General features: G+C 42.0%; 1 protein-coding gene across 2 annotated transcripts in view; it reads right to left on the bottom strand.

The window, feature by feature from the left end:
- Window positions 1-14,119, bottom strand: part of ARID5B (AT-rich interaction domain 5B) — a 176,266-nt gene extending 162,147 nt beyond the window's left edge. The window contains exons 1-2 of one of the 2 annotated variants that reach the window (XM_006089711.3): window positions 13,642-14,119; window positions 12,950-13,204 (exon numbers count right to left, since the gene is read on the bottom strand). In XM_006089711.3, coding sequence (XP_006089773.1) covers window positions 12,950-13,204; window positions 13,642-13,662 — 276 coding nt within the window. In that variant the 5' untranslated portion in view covers window positions 13,663-14,119. The remainder of the gene's footprint in view (window positions 1-12,949; window positions 13,205-13,641) is intronic. The other variant, XM_023754609.1, reaches the window with a different exon arrangement.
- Window positions 14,120-18,051: the final 3,932 nt, after the last annotated feature.

Raw genomic sequence — 18,051 nt, 5'->3', positions numbered from 1 at the left:
GCTTCTTCTGCGTAGGATTTCCCCCTCTCTCACCATCATTACTCAAAAATCTCCACCCATGGAAGTCCTAGTTCAGGGGTGGGCAAACTTTTCGTGAGTGCATGCCAAAACTAGCAAAATCTCTGACTCAAAATTCTTCTGCGTGCCAACCCTAATTTTTTGAGAACATGTTACGCCTACTTGATATCTCTTAAGGTGTACATATGTGAAGAACCTTGAAGAAATAATAAAATTCATTTGAGCGACAAAAACACCGTATACGATGATGAAAGATACATTTATTTTTTAATGTATACATGTACACTGATAGTCCGACAGAAAACTTTATGATTCTGTTTGATATTATCAGTGGGACTTTTGCTGCTGCATCACTGATGACAGAGATTTTACATCAGGTTTATATTTCATGACCTTCAGAGATATGCATGAGCTACTACTTTCATCCGTCAGGCTACTCCTATTATGAGACTTAACAAAATTCATCACTGAGAACAAAGATTCACAAGTGTATGTGGATGAAACCAAAACACTGGTCGGATCTAGGAAGGCAGGGAGAGTTAAGGCAGAGGCATAGAAATTGCTCTTCCCCTCTCTCGTCAATCCATGTCTATGGTCTTTAAGATAACTTATTATGTAAAATTATTTATTTATCTAAGATGCACCTACACTGAATTTATCTGAAAAATAAAAAAGTCGATATTAAGAAAAAAATTGTAAATGGAAGATTATAAGAGAGGGTTTCGCGTGCCAGCAAAAGTTACTGGCATGCCATGTTTGGCACGCGTGCCAGGGGTTGCCCACCCCTGTCCTAGTTGGTTTCAAAGGCCTGTTTACAAGCTCCTCTCCTCCGGGACACCTTCAGCATGGCTACAAGCCACCTTCCTACTCACATACTTCTTTCCACATCTCAATCTCTGGACTCTCCTCCCTGAGGCCCACCTGAGGGCCCTAGAACAGAAACCAGCTTTCCTTGCACATCCTTTCTTTCTGTCCCTCCAAACTCTGGAACTCGCACTAGACAGAATTGTGAAGAGCTTCATCTGCCCGGCTGCCCCTTCTCCTTTCTTTGCTGCCCCTTCAGGACCAACAGGCTCCTGTTGCTCTATTTACAGAAAATGAGCCAGATAATAAGAAAATTTTAAAACTGTAATAATCCAAAGCTTTGCTCTCAAAACTGTAAGGTAGCCTGTGGGCCACAGCTAGACTGAAGACGTTTTGTTTGACCGACCAAGTGGTGTGTTGTTGTTTATCTAACTGGATTGAATTATCAACTAAATTCACACAAAAATATGGATTTCTGGCATTTCTCTGGAAAAATGGAAAGATTTGGCAATTCTGGATGACATTCCTGACCATATTATCTCATAGTATTAGTGCTATGAGAAATAAATAAAAGATCACATATGAAGCTATTTTTAGACCAGAGGTCAGGCAATCATTTTCTGTGAAGAGCCAAAATGTTAGGCTCTGTGTGTCTGCTGCTACTATAATGTGAAGGTGGTCAGAGACAAATTGTGAACAACTGGGCCTGGCTGTGTGCTAATAAAACTTTATTTACAAAACAGGCAGCAGGCCAGATTTGGCCTAAAGGCCTTGCTGACCTCTATTTTCTACCATCTCCTTAGCCAGACAATGTAAATCAGCTCTGAAGATGCTATCTAGGTGTCTCAATGACATCTAGGTACAACCAGTGGGCGCCAGAAGGCATCTGTGATCTGTTTACTGAATTCACCAAGATTAGGCTCAGCCCAGAAATCATGCTGAAGGGAGACGGCTCCCACTTCCACATCTCGCCAAAGGACCTCTTCCCAATCTTCACCAGAATGTCTTTAGACCTAAGTTCAAACATTGTTTCTTCTAGAATGCCTCCACAGACCTTCCCAACGAGATCAGACACCCCATCCTAGGTCTCTGTATTTTCTCTTCATCACAATGACCGCATCACAAAAATCAACCATTTATTTGTGATAGTTTGATTAATCATGTGTGTGCTCCCCACCCAAAGGCAGCTCCATGAAGGCAGGATCCGACAGGTTTCCCACCTCTGTCTCTCCAGGGCCAGTGCTGGCCTGCACACAGAAGGTGCTCAGGAAGGACTGGGCCTGAGAACCCTCTCTTGAAAAATGTGCAAGAGGCACCATGTGCCTGCTGCGGGAGTCATGGGATTCAAAGAGCCCCTTCAAACATTTCATTACACAAGTGCACAGAATTATTACTGATTTATCTGTGTATCAGTCAACTGCCAATGTGACCGCAAGTTCCTAGAGAGCAGGATAGAGGCTTTTAAGAACTAGATGCTGAATAAATAAATAAAGAACTAAAAGAAGCCTGAAGGTGCTGGGTTCTAGTTCTAATCGTCACTCACTAGCTCTGAGCACATGTCCAACATTAGTCTCTGTGTCTATTAAATAAAGGGGAGGGACCCATTCTCTTCCATCTCTCTGATCTTATAAATCATGAGAGTCTATTAAGATGCCCAAGGCAAATTAGACAAGAGCATTTTTCTCAGACCACCGTGGCAAGTCTTCTTGATCATCTTTATTAACAATCTTTGGCCATTCATGCCTAAAAACAAATGTACCTGTGCAGATGGCAGAGCCAGAGGCACCAACTGCACCCATGAATACGCCGACTTTCAAGCCAGGATATCTCAGAGAATGCTAGCAGTAACCTTCCCTGCCTTGGTGCATGGCAGTGGTCTTCATTCTCCAACGCAAATTTCCAACCAGAACAGAGCCAGCCCAAGTTGGATAGTCAGAGAAGAAAAACAACTAAACTGGGCCTGGCATTGAGGAAAGCCTGAGGACAAGATAAAGAGTGACGAGATGTTTATTCTCTGGTACAAGATCTGACTCGTTTCCTTTTTTTCAATGGTACTCTGAGCTGAGCTCACACTAGATGATGGCAAGCAAAGCTCAGACCAAAGAGAAGAGAGTATTATGTCAAAATGATTTCTATCTCCAGTGCTCCACTGGGGGGTTGGGACAGGTCTAGTGACAAATAACTGGATGGTAATTTGGACTGTTATCTCTGTAGCATACAAGCCTTCCCTTATAGGGGCTAAAACAACAAAAAATCCAACCAACACCCCTCCCCCCCCACACGCACACTATATGTATACACATATACCCACTGTAACATATATCTACATATACTTATTTAAAAACATATTCCTCCCTTAAAAAATATACAGAATTAGCAAGTTTAAATTATTCGCACTTAGTTCTTCTTTGTCTCCAGTTATACAGTGTTCTTTTGTGCTGGTAAAACAACATGTGCTTTAATTAGCAAATATCTGTAAATAATTTACTTGCTTTTCAAATACAACAGAACAATGGGGTCAATTTTCACATACATCTACCCAGCATGCACCCTGGGTCTTAAGCCAGACTCTCCCATTGTTCAATAACTATATCAAGCTGTCCAAGTCTTCCTGGCCTCCTTGGTGGAGTGGACGGGTGGGGGTAGGGGGCTGGAAACCCAAGTTCCAGTAGCAACATCCTATTTTGAAAGACCCCAGAAGACAAGCTAAAACAAACTCTTATGATCTCTAACCCTGGAGCCTTCTGCAAGGAATGTGGAAGCGTGCCAAGAGCAAAGGGCACTGGAGTAATGTCTGTGGGATATAGGCACTCTGAGGCCCCCCCACAATGCCCCTCACCCTGGACAGTGTGAGCCCCAAAACACAAGGTGTAATGTATGAGGCCTATGACTCACACAGAACCTCGTCTAGACTTTGCAGGGTTAAAACTGGGCGCTGCAGTGCAAAGAAAGATGTTAAATCAAATGAGAATGACTGCTCCAGGACTGGAGGCACTATTATTTTGAATAAGATTGAAAAGGCCAGAAAAAGCAATTCAAAAACATTTCAATTATGTATTTCCCAGAACTACATCTTTGAGCAACTAATGCAAATGTTACCACCACAATAAAACTTCTTCCCACATAAAAGCATATAAAACAGGTTGAACAGCATATACTTTATATATCATATGCATATTTTTGACTATTAATAAAAAATTCAAAATCTATGTATGCTTTACTCTCCTAAGCAATACAATAATTATGATTAAGGGACAGGCAGCACAAAAAGAGCCAATTTATCTTACTCGTGCTCAGGAATACTATTGTGTAACTAAGCAACTAAAGACAAAATATGGTCTAATTAATTCACTCCTATGCTTATTTAAAAGACACAATTAGAACATTTTTATTTTCCAGCCTGCACAGTAGTTCAACATGCTTGAGGGTGTAGAAAGCAAAGCCTATTATTCTCAAAGACAAGAGTTTAATGTTTAGTGCCACTGATCGGGCTGGAACTCAACTGTGGGGAGGAGGGGGTGTGTTTCCCAGCTGGGCTGTACTTGGAGTCATGAGAGCGGAAAAAGGTAGGGGGAAAGATGTTTGTGGGGCCACTAGATTGACGAGCAACACGTTGCCTCTACCCCCTGTTTTTCTCACTATGGCACATGGGTGGAGATGGGACTGTGAGCTTGATGGTCACTTGGGCAAGGACACACAGCACTGTAGGACTATTTATGCAGCCAAAAAGATTCTACAGAAAATTCATGTAATTAAACCACCCATCCTCGCCTGGGTGGTAAATGTCAAATCTCCATCTTTAACGCTGCTAACAGTGCATCTGATTTTAAAAGCAGAATTAATTTACGCAAGTATGTGCTGGGAGATTGATGCCATTAGCATGATTCTAAAGAACCATTTCAATAATAATCATCATCTGCACATTTGAAATGTGTTGTCAATACAGACATTCACAGTCCAGGATGTGAGCCATGCTCTCTGAAGGCTAAGACCCTGGTTCTAATCTCTAGCAAGATGGAGAAGAACACAGTGTGGCTGCAAAAAGCAATCCTTGTGCGAGGGAGTTATATATGGAAACAGAGTTTTCAAGAAATGCTGGATCCATGACCACATTTATGAGAGGCGATTGAATCCTTAAACCAACAATCGATAAATTTGTTTTAAATTCCCTTAAAAGCCAAGCCAACGGGTAATCACTAGCTACAATAATATTCTGAGTAGAAGATGGCAAATATCCAACTACCCTGGCTATAAAAAAAAATGACAAGCAAATGCATTTGATTCGAGCAATTATATTCTGGATATTGGTTGAAACTAGACTTTGATAAATGAGCTTGAGTCATGTATCACTAGATGCCACTATGAACAATGGTATGCTTTATTAATAATTAATAACGAAGTATTTACATGTATGGACTCATGTACTTCATAAAAATAACATTTCCTTAGTATGTGCCTGACATTCTAAATGTCAAGAGAGATTATTGCTTACAATTTTGTCTCACTATCAAACAGTTTAAGGCCATCAGTCTGAAGAACATGCTGGCTCATAGGAACTGCCAACCAACACTCAGGTGAGGAGTGGCTCTTCTTCCCGAAAGTCTAGTCTTTTTATAGATTGCCAGCCCAAAGCCCTGACATTTTAGGGGCTGATGGCTGGCGATTGGAAAAGCACTCAGAGAGAGAGAGAGAGAGAGAGAGAGAGAGAGAGAGAGAGAGAGATGCTGGCTCTAGCCTGATCATTCAGTCCCAAATATTTACTAATTTCTCTGGTAGGCTTCTGAAAAACAACAACCACCTTCTCACTTTTTTTTCACATCCCATGATGCAAAATGACTATGGATTTTAGAAGAGAAAGAAAAAAGGAAAGTGTGAGATGGGGTGCTGGAGCTGGCCCACATATGAATGACTGATCATAGACCCCCTGCCAGAAAAAAAATTGGACCAAACTTAAAGAAAGCAGGCTGTGGGAAAGAAGGCATTTTAATTATTTTGTTAGTCATTCAATAAATACTCAGTGAGTAGCACTGAATACTGTGGAGGGACCAAGAAGTTAAAAAGGTACAACCCTCTGCTTCTGAGAACAGCACTATAGGGAAGGCAAAGGGAAAGAACACAGACAAGCATTTATGCAATGCACAGTCCATGGGAGGTTAAAAGCCACAGTGGAACTGTAAGCTCCCTGAGGGCATGGGTTTCTGTCTGTCTTGATCACTGCTGTATCCCAAGGGCCTAGAACAGGCTCTGGCACAAACTAGGTGCTCTATAAATATGCATGGAATGAATGAGACTTCACAGATGAAGATATCGCTTCCTAGTTTCCGGAAAGACCTTGAAAGGCTACAAATAGTGACTTTAGTTAATCTCCCACTTTAACTAGGGAACACAAAGAGTCTGACAGTTTTTCTGTGACCACTATCATCCATGGGGCTAGGCTATGAGCTCTTTGAGGGCTGGGGACATTCTCCTTTATCTCTATATCCTGTAGTCCTGCACATACTAGGTCTTCAACCACACCTGAGGAGCTAAATACATTATTTTTCCAAAAACATGCAGATAGTGAGTCTTCCTTTGGATGCATACTGGTTGTATTATCAGCATAATTCACCGACGTGTGATACAGCATCTTATATTGTTTTTACATTTTAAAAAACTCATCTCTCTATCAAGATTGATGAACATATTTTGTTTTGCATCTGTCTCTGTACTTGGAGAGCACTGAGCATTCAACAAGTAGTTTATTAACTCAAGATAGATGATACCAACATTGGCTAGAGGTAGGATCTTCATCATACAAAATATAACTTCTTACTAGCCTACTGACTCTCATATGTTAACATCCTAGACCCAATGTTGAAATACAGTTTTGTATTTGTAAATGTTTTTGACATAGTAATGTTAAATTATTTCTTAAATTACTGGATCTTGCTTCAAACTCAAGTAGGAAAGAGAAATAGGTACACAGTCACATTCCTTATTTTGGATGAACCCCGTAGGTCAGCAAACTTTTTCTGTAAGGGACCAAATAGTAAATATTTTCCACTGTGTGGGCCATATGGTCACTGTCACAACTACTCAACTCTGACTCTGTAGTCTGAGAGCAGCTATAAACAATACATAAACAAATGAGTCTGACTATGTTCCAATAAAACTTTATTTACAAAAACAGAGAGTAGACCAGATTTGACCCTCAGGCATTATTAGTCTGCTAATGCGTGTCACTATCCAATAAATTCTCTCCATATAACTCATTAGTTCTCACCCTAGTACTAAAGACTCTGCCTGTCAGAGAGTAAATATATTCCTTCTCTTAAAATCACTACTGAAAGTAAATAATAACTATTATAGCTCCATCTATAATTTGCTGAGCTATCCTATAGAAGTACTATCTTTATTATTTCTAACTAGAGGCCCAGTGCATAAAAATTTGTGCACTGGGTGTGAGGGGTGGTGCCTTAGCTTGGCCTGTGTCCTCTTGCAGCCTGGGACCCCTTGGGGGATGTCCACCTGCTGACTTAGGCCTGCTCCCTGGGGGATAAGGCCTAAGCTGGCAGCATCCTTCTGGCAGCCTGGGAGCCCTTGGGGGGTGTCCAACTGCGGCTTAGGGCCTAAGCCATTGTCGGACATCCTTAGCACTGTGAAGGCTGGGGAGGAGGCTGGAGAGGCTTCCGCCACCACTGCTGCACTTGCAGTCATCAGCCCAGCTTGTGGCTGAGTGGAGCTCCCTCTGTGGGAGTGCTCTGACCACCAGGGGGCAGCTCCTGCATTGAGCGTCTGCCCCCTGGTGGTCAGTGTGTGTCATAGCCACCAGTCGTTCTGCCTTAGGGTCAATTTACATATTGCCCTTTTATTATATAGGATTCTTTCAGCAAAGCAGAGATCATGGAATTCATTTTCAAGAAGAAGAAACTGAGGCTCAAATTAAAGAAAATGTCCAAGGCTAATGAGGTCACTGAAGAGGCTCAGAAATTTCTAAAAACTCAGTCACATGGATACAGACCAGAGACTGAATAACCATTCACACTTAGAGCAAGGCCAATCCAGCACCTCCTAGATTTCAGAATGTGTCTGCCTAACCCCAGTTGTGATACAATCAGTCAATATTTTTTAAAATCCTGCCTATCCAGTTGTCAGCATTCATCAATACTAAAATGTAAATCCTTATGGAGCCTTTTATTTTGGTAACACAACTAAACCCACCATATAGGTGAAAGCCAACCTGATTTGGGGGGATCTGAATTAGCTACATATTCTAGCAAACTAACCTTGATGCCATTCTTTCAGAGAAAAGTTTTCTTTAGGAGGGTCTGTGGTAGTGATTTCAAACTTCAATGATAACAATAACACTAATGTTAATGAAAATAATAATGACATTATTGAAAAATCTACTATGTGCCAACCTCCATTGTAAGCACTTTACATGTATTAACTTGTTTAAATCTTTCAAATAATCCTAAGAAGTAGGTACTATATTCCCATTTTATAGAAGAGAAAACTGAGGCACAGGAAGTTTAAAATTTGCCCAAGATCACACAGCTAGAGTGAAACTGTTTAAAAAGCAGAATCCTGGACCCCAATTCCAGAGATTCTAATTGAGTAAATTTATTTTTTTTAATTTTTAAATTTAGTTGGAGAGAGAGAGAGGAAGGGGGGGGAGAGAGAGAGAGAGAGAGAGAGAGAGAGACAGACAGACAGACATCAATTTGTCCTACTTATTTATGGATCCATTGGTTGATCCTTGTATGTACCCTGATGGGGGATCAAACCCACAACCTTGGCATATGGGGATGATGCTCTAACCAACTGAATTACTCAGCCAGGGCTTTGAGTTAATTTCAATAGCTGGCTCCAGAGTATGCATTTTAAACTGTTTTTAACCCATGGTGAGGCTGAGAATCAAACCACTTTTAGAAATCCTGCCTGTGTGCCAGAATCTATAATGCCCAGATGTGCTTGATCTTGACTCCCGGACATCATTAGTTTACTCATGTACACTCACTGTTGCAGATTACCAGAAACGTTGCAGAATTCAGCCATGGACTGTCAGGCTGAAATCCATGCTTGCACATCCACCTATTTTAAGAGGGTATATTGCCAATAGATCAAGCACTTGGCAATTTGAAAATGAATGTAATCAGAAGTTATACCCAGTAACAGAACCAATTACCCGCCTACTTTGCCATTTTCCTCCTCTAAAGAGCTACTGGCTGAATGTGGCAATTGTGGGTAATTACTGAAGACACTTCACTCTTGCATATGGCTTTGCTATTCACTTTCATGATCATTTAAAACATGATTAGGCCCAGGAAACTCCACATAGACATAAATATTATTATGTTTATTGTTTATAAATTAAGAATATCTAGAATAAAGGTCACCATAATCATAACTCTTTTCTATTTATTTAAGGAATTTACAGTGTATATAGTACTTTTGCCAATACGACGCCTCTTCATACTCACAACAATCCAGTCAACCTGATTATTGCTCCCATTTTGTTGCTGAAAAAACTGAGGTTCAGAGTGTTTATGATTATTCAATAATCATATAAATAGTAAGTTGCAGAATCAAGATGTGACTCTTTCTGGAAGTAAAAGAAGGCAGCAATGTATATAAGCACGCAACTCATTATCATAATTATTAAAACCAATAATAAAGTATTAATGGTTATTAATAGTGTTATTAAAATGTAACTGTTCTTGTTATAGACCACTGGCTAGAATTAGCTGAACTTTATAGATTAAAAATGGTTCTGCCACCTAAACATCTGGTGACCTTTGGCAAAGCTGATTAACCAGTCATAGTTCAAAATGTTTAAGAAATTGTTCACATTAGTACGCACTTCTAGAACATAATCTGATGTACTCAAGCTCTGGTTTCAGTGGAAAAATAAACCAGCCCTAAAGCTTTAAAAGGCCTAGTTTCTAGCCCGGCAACCTTTGACAAACCATATGAACTCCGCAAGCTTTTGTCTACATCTGTAAAATGGGCAAACACAATCCTGCCTATCCAGCCTCATACAACTATTACAAAGGTCAGTAAGAAAATAGCCGTCAGAAAAGCCCTTTGCCGATCATAGCAAAGCACACAGGGATGCTATTTGTCATCTCTGCACAATGACAATTTTCCTGCTTTTAGAACTGACGTATTTACACTTCAAGAAATCATAAAAAGACAGACTGGTTCTCGTAAGCCAAAAAAGCATACTGAGTCCTGGCTGTCCTTTCGAAATGGATGCTGATGTCAGCTCAATCAGGAAATTATTAACCTCCATTTGGTTACTTAAAATAAACTGTACTGGCTGATTAAATGTGCTGAACATTCTCTCCAAGTAACAATGCACATCACCAAGAAACCTTTCTCTTTCAGTTATACATTGCAAATGGCAAATGCATCATTCAAAACTATTCAAAATCCATAATAAAAATCATTTCACTGTATATAAACAAGTTAATGGAGTAAGTGAAAACAAAGCAAATTTCTTAATGAGAGGGCCCTGTTGCCCCCTCTAGGTGCCAGCAGTAAGTGCTGGTTTCTGTAGGCTCTCCTCCAGAGGCGGCTGCTGCTGCTATTCTGCTAATGAATGACTAACTTAGGCCAGGGGGAAAATGACATCACCCGGGTGGAAAACCGATCTGCATTGGGAAACTTTCTACCTGCTTTACATTTGTCATAATTATTTTGCACAATGCAGCCTGCATTTGCATAATTTTGAGGCGTGTCATTATCTCAATTGAAAATTGTTTTAATATGGCTGAATAATTCACAATGACATCAGCCCAAGTCCTAATGAAATATACAAGTATAATCATACAGCTAATTACCAGCCGTGTTAGCATTAAAAAACAAATCATGCATAATATTAGACGATGTATATGCAGCTGAGGATTATAAATAGAGCCATCTCCCTCCCCAAATCCCCTAGAGTTTACTTTTAAATGGCAAGATTAATTTTCTCAGGTATGGCTTATATAGCAGTAACAAAATACACAGATCATTACAATGGTTCACTTTCATTTTCCCATAATGAACATTTTTTTTTAAAACCTTGTATTTAAAAATACATCTATTCAATATCAGCAGTTCTAACAGATGCAACCTTCCACTAAAATTATTGGCTTTTATTCTTAAATCAGAATTCACTATTTAATTACACCAACAGAAATTAAAACCGGGCCAAGTGGGGTCTTTAAAATTTTTTCCAATTTCAATTCAAAAATAAAAAAAAAAGTGACCACAAAATATCCCATAAAACACTGAATAATTTCCTTCTGGGTTTAGTCAGAAGTCTATTAGGCACCAGCTCTTTTCTGGATATTTAATCCTTCCCTTTTCCAGATCACAGGCCATGTTGAAGTAATAAATTTGAAAAGCAAATAAGAAATCAGGAGGGGGGGGCGGGGGAGGAGGAAGACAGCTGCGCAGGAAAGTTGGGTCGGGGGAGGGGTCGAGCTAGACCTCGGGAGGGGGAAAGAGCTCAACCTGTTGGTAGGTTGCAGGATTTTTCACAGCATTTGCAAACAACACCTTTATAAAACTGCAGGCAGACGTCGGGAAACGTGAACATTTAAAACCCCTAAGCTGGCCCTGGAGGGCGGGGGGGGGGGGGGACAGGGGGAGGTGTTCTGAGAGAGAGGCGGGCTTATTCCGAAGAGGCAGATCTCGGAGGGCGAACGTTCTTGAGGAACTCCGGTAATTAACCGGCAATGCCCACTGATGGGTAATTCGATCCTGGGGAGAGGGAGTGGACTGGCGATGCCAAAAGTACCATCCACTCCATCCGACCACGGAATTCTGGAAGGACTGGCAGGCAGCTCCCAGCTCCGGGCGGAGTTACACGGGGAACCATTCATTTAACAAAAAGATCCTTACACCTACCTCGAAAGCTCGAGAGCCTGGCACAGAGCTAGCTGGCCTCAAAAGTCTCAGTTTGATTACCCTGCTCTCGCCTGGGCAACACAAAGCCTTGCCAGGCGGCGCTGCGCCCCTCCTCCCCGCCGCACCGTGGGCACACACTCCCCAAAATAGTTCCCCCGGTAGGTACCAGGGCGCGGAGGTCGGTCAGCTGACAAGGGGAGCTCGCAGAACTGCGGGCACAGAGCAAAGGACAGAGCCGGAGGGAGGCGACCGCCCCGGCGCCCGGTGACAGCGGGCTCACCTCGGCGTTCTCCCGGGAGCGCGGCGAGCGCCCCCGCGGCCGCCCAGAAACGTGCCGGGGAGGCTCGGCCCTCCGCACCCTCCCCGGGAGCGCCGTCTGGGCACCGAGGACGCCGAGCCCACGGGGCCAGTGGGCGAGTACACACCCCTCTGCCCTGCCCTTCCCGGTCCCCGTCCCACACATCCCCACAGATTGCGCTGGAAGACGTCCACTTGGCGTGGAGTAATTGGAAACCAGAACATCAAATGGCTTGACCGAGGGGGAGGGGGTGGGGGCGAGAGATAGTTGTTAATGCTTAACGTGTTTGTGCCGGTTACACGACCGCTTTGAAATCCGCCCGGGCAGATCTGCAAGTTATTTGAATGTATTATTCCAGTACCTGTCATTTATCACTTTATTCAACACGTCTTTGCCAACTCAATAGCTTTTGATCTCACTCTGCCTCCATTTCGTAATTTCCGCCCTCTTAAACATATCAAATACTTACTTACAAAAAAAAAAAAAAAAAAAAACCTGAACAATATCGAAACCCACCGAAAGAAACCCACCCAGCCCCGACCGAGCCAGACGCGAAGGTACGTTTTCAAAAGGCAAAAAAAAAAAAAAAAATTATATATATATATATAAAAAGCTTGTGATGTTCAGGGAGCAGTAGCAGGAAAGCGAACGAACACACACACACACACACACACACACACACACACACACACATCCTTGAACAAAACCCTTCTCGAACAAGTTATCTGATCTTGACTAAAATCAGCAGTTGGATCCTCTTTGTAAAGCTGACAGCCAAACTCTGACAATGGCAAAATACTCGAGCCCCAGCTAGTGGCGCTACCCCTTTAAAAAAGGAGTCGATCCTGCTCGCCTGCAGAAGTGAATACAGTATTTTCAAGCTTGCCCTGTAATAAGCATTACGAGGGGGAAATAATAAAGAAAGAAGAGAGGGAGATATAAGTTTACCACCTCGCCATGGTCGCTATTTCTGCCCTGGGGAGTATCTTCTGGGAGGAAATAAAGTTTAGAGCTGGATAAAAGTTGCCGGCTGGTCCTCTCTTCCCACAACAGCTGGAGCTCCGCTATGCAAATCGGATCCTTTGGCGTACATCTTACAAAGAAAAAGTCGCCAAGGGACAAAATTCTTGGTTTGCCTTCAAGGTGGAATTGAAAAGCCTTGTAGAAAATGTAAGGTCCGTGCAAGCCACACGGTGAGCCGACCCACTGCAGGGGGAAAAAAAAAAAAGCACCAAATAAATAATGTAGCCATCAGAGCACAAACATCTATTTCCAGACACATTTACACACAGACATCCACACTCTTAATACAGAAGAGCCATCAGATATAAAGCTGGGTGTAAAAATAATAGAGCCCACAAATTTTCTGCTTCCCTTAAAAAAAAATTTTTTTAAAAACCTCCGGGTCCCCCCACCGCCACCTCTCCCTACCTCTCCATCGGAGGCGGTAAAATTACATTATGTATGTATGATCAGTGCAGGGATTTTTTTAAACAATAAAAATGATTTGGGGGGATGCAGAGGGTAAAAGTTTGGTGAAAAGTTTGTGGGGGGTGTGGGTGGGTGTAGAGGTGTGGGTGAGCTGGGGGGCTGGGGGGTTCCGGGGGGTGCCGGGATCGGAGGAGCGGAGGAGAGCGAAATACCTGGAGTGAGTTGGGCTCCATCTCGACGTTCTGAATTGATTGAACTCAACATTCTCTCCAAACTTGTTGGCTTGAATGGATTGCATCAGGTCCTGGCAGGGAAAAACATTCTCTGTCTTCAGCCGGCGTAATGTCTCAATATAAAACTGAGTTCTTGCCTCCCCTTCGGCACCAAAATGATTGAAAATATGTCCTAATATTTCTCTGACGACTCAATTTTAAGCTCCTGTCAGAACTGTGTAGGATTCCCTCCAAATGTACGTTGATCAAATTCATAACCGGGAGAAAGGCTCCGTCCGATCTCGGCGGGAAGCGGATGGATCAAGGCAAAAAACATATAGGAAGGTCTGTAAAAATAAAATCCACCCCAAAACTGTGTGAAGATGAGATCTCCCTCTGCCCCATCTCCCTTGTCTATGGGTGTCGGCTGATGAGATTTTTGGAGGAGACGAGAGTTGACGAGCTCCGCTGTGCATCTGACAGGACCTGCTTGTATATGTCTAATATAAAGAACATTTCCTGCAGAGATTCCGGGGCGCTGCTCCTCTTTCTAATGCTCCTTAGCAGATTTGCTGTTATTAGACATGTAGATTTGTTTGATAGTTAAATTACGCTTCCTCACTGCCATGTTTTCGAGAACTAATCTGTTAAATTATCTTTTGATGCCTATTTACATGGAAGGGGAAAGTGGGTTATCGATTATATAAACATATAAATATTAATGCATTTGTTCGCTTCGCAAAAAAAAAAAAAAACTCAGCATAAAATAAATAAATAAAAAGACCAGAAAGACAAGTGAGCAATGCACACACATCTCAGGATTTTGCCAACAATATTGAACGGACAGAGACTGCATTTAGGGACTGGAACAATAAACGATGCATGATAAATCAATAAATGCGAGCAGCGAGTCTGCTCGGAATATGAATTCAGGCTCCCGGTTCTGCATGTGCATTCTTTAATTTTGAAGTATATACACTAGTACGTGTTTACAATGCTGATGGACGCCAAGGGCGCTCTCAAATGATAATGTGTTTATATAACCCAGCGCTACAGGAATAATATACCGACTCCTACCCCACCCCCACTCCCTCCCCCGCCAAAAGAGGGAGGGGGAGCTTCCTCAATAATAGTTTGAAACTGAAAAAAAAAAAATCCATTTGCCAACTAGTTAAATACCACCAGAAATTAAGCTGTTGAAAACCGGGGGCATGAACCGTAAGACAATAAAGGCTTTAAATGTGTATATTTATTGTTCTGGAGCCCTGGAGAATTGCGAGGTTTGCATGCACGGCTATTATGCAAACACAGAGAAACTTAAGAGCGACAGAACAAGGAACAGGCAGAGACTGCAAAGCCCTCGCTCGCTCGCTCCGACCCAGCTGCCGGTCCTCCGCCAGCCTAGATTGCATTTTCGCAGTGTTGATGTAAAATGGTGTACTCGCTTCCCCCGCGCTCCCCCACCCGCTCCCCCGCTCTCCTCCCACTCCTTCCAGCACCCCCCACCCCCGATGATTTTATTATATTGGCACCAATCTTTCCAAAGTGGGTCTGGCGTGCTAAAAAAGTAAACATGTACTATATGGGGAATAAGGTCTGTATAGTATGACAGTTGAAACTTGATCTGTGATAAAATTACAGGATGTTGAAATTACTAGTAAGCTATTTTTAACGCTTTCGCAACGTTTCACCTCTAGTCACAGCATCTAGTTGAAACAGGATTACTTTAATGAAAATTATATTCACATGGCTGAAGTTAATGCACCCGGCAGAGCACAAATATTCAGTTGACTTGAGGTGGAAAGACCCTCTGTGTGTATTTTTATGCCTTTTCATAACGTCTGCGTCCGCTGCAGTAAGAATTAGGGCACTTAACATTATCTAAACCACATTTTTGATTCAGAACATGGGGAAGTAATAAAAGGCAAGATCTATCTCGTTCCTATACACACAGAGATAAACGGAAGAAAATGGCAGATCCTCCAATTACAATAAGTAATAAAAGCCCATGCCAAACAGCCGGATTCTGAAAGATGTCGAAAACTATTTTAATAATTTAAAGTAATATCACAACTCTGCATCATGAAGGAGGACAATATAACAATTCACAGTCTCCCAGCTTTTCCATTAGCCAAATTATGACTTGCACATCACTCTTTAATTATCTTCCTTGAAATTTCATCTGATCTTTCTATTTTATAAACATGGGTTATAAAGAGAAATTACAGCTCTCCCGCTCTGCTCTCTCTCTTTTTAACTTTATGATGCATACTGCAGACATTTGATTAGAATAACCCATTTTGTTCATTTTTTTAACATATGAATGGACTTGACTGAGGGGCATTTTACATATTTTTTTTAAATACATGAGAGATGCCTAAGGCTTCAGTTAGTCTGTCGTGTTAGCATAAATACATATATTCAGTTCAAGTAATCCTATATTAAAAAACTTGAGTTGCAGTATTTTGACAAGATCATATATAAGATCGACTCTGAGTCAGTTTCCTGTATGACCAATGCAGCAGCATTTGTGCAGGAAACCTCAACAGAATGCCTGAGGGTATCCCTCAATTGTATATTAAATCTCTCAAAAAATACACAGCTCTTTACAGCATCTAAGCAACTTCTACTGTTTGTGGTGCTATAAGTCTTTAAGCATCTGTAAGGGACTTTATCTAATTAGCAACCCTGTTTCTATGTCTGCTCAAGGTAGGCGCTGAACTAGGCTGCATGCTGCGTAATCTCTCTTCTCGCAAACTCCCGATAAGGTTTTTGTGATGTTAACAATTGCAGGGATCTAGGTCTGAATATGTTTGAAATCTGCAGTCTTGCAATCAGATGAATGGTAAATTTCAAAATTGAATCACAGGGGTGTCTCCCCTCTCTTTTTACAGCACCATCACCACCATCCCCATGAACATAATAAAATGTAATAAATCAAACCTCGGGTCCAATACTGTGAATGGCTTTTAAAATCATAGATCACCGTGGTGTGCGTTTACAAAAAAAAACTCACCAAAAAGCCCCCTTTTATTTTACCCCTTTAGTATGATGCTTGATAGGCACCTGTAAATTATCTGTGTAGCAAATATCCATACAAAGAAACTTTCAATTAAGATAAGGAGATTGTACTGAAACAGTTCTTTGAAGTAATGTAGTTAATAGCCTGTTTGATTTCTGCTTGTGAGAGAGTAATAACGTGGATTCAAGGCTCCATCAATCACAGAGCAGATGTAAGTCTTGAGACACCGACACCCAGGGGAATAGAGGCAAACTCCTGCCGTGCAGGGTCCCTGGGCTAATGTAAAGTAAATACTCATAAACAGATTGAATGTTGTAAGGAGACAATCCATTCAGGACAGTTATAATCATGAAAGCAACTGCTCTATTTATCTATAAAAAAAAAAAAAGCTTGAGGCTGGGACTCACTGTGTATAAAAGAGTGGTGGTGGGGGGAGCAGTGTATGTTTATATGATCCACTATTTCTGGGCTCTTATATTGAAACACAGGAACCTATACCTACATATATATATTCCTGCTGCTTAGCTAGCCAAAAACCCCACTCTTTTCAGCTATGTGGTTTTTAAAAGATAAAAAAATTAAAAATCAGTCTCACCCCTCTAGGGGCCAAGGGAACGGTGGACTCATTATTCAGTGTCCATGAATCGTTTCATAAAGGATCAGGAGGATTAAGTTAGTTGCAAAAACCAGCAGTGACATAATTAGGCAGCTTGGACTATAATAAACAGGACCATAAAAAAAAAAAAAAGTACAGTTTGAAGAAAGAAGGCGACCATTTCCAAAATCCAAACCTCTCTGCGAACCTCTGGGCCTCCCCCTCCCCCAAATTGCAAAAGACAACTGAAGCATTTTTGACCTTGGCTACAATAATACTTCATGTTTTAGCACTTTAGTCAGCATTTTATCTACTAATTGCTACACACTACCGCATGTGGCTCGAATCTGCCACTGCAGCGCTCTGTCATTGGTGAGCGAATTGCTTGATAAAGACTGGGAATTCAACCTGGCTGTTTCCTTTTTTGCTCCCCCTCGTTCACCCCTCCCCCCCTTTTTTTTCTTTCTTCTTCCAGCTACAAGCCTCTAATTTTTCCAGAAAATACCGCATGGATCAGAACAGGGCAGGTGAATGATTCCCTTATCTCCTTCCACTGGTTAAACTCGGATCACTTTGGCGACCCCGAGGCAAAGGAGGGCGGGGAGGAATGAGAGAGGGGCGAAGCGGGGGAGGATGGGGGGGGCGGGCGGGCGGGAGAGGATTCTGGCCTGCTGGTGGATCTGATGCTAGGTGATTCTGCACGTTGGTCCCTTGGCTAGCCTATCGCGTGTTGGAAGGCCGTGGGACTCCGCAATGCCCACCTGGGGACCTCGAGTTAGGAGCTCTCTCTCGT

Source organism: Myotis lucifugus, unplaced genomic scaffold, assembly GCF_000147115.1.
Source record: "Myotis lucifugus unplaced genomic scaffold, Myoluc2.0 scaffold_62, whole genome shotgun sequence".
Lineage (NCBI taxonomy): Eukaryota > Metazoa > Chordata > Mammalia > Chiroptera > Vespertilionidae > Myotis > Myotis lucifugus.
This window is presented reverse-complemented; position numbering and strand designations above follow the sequence as displayed.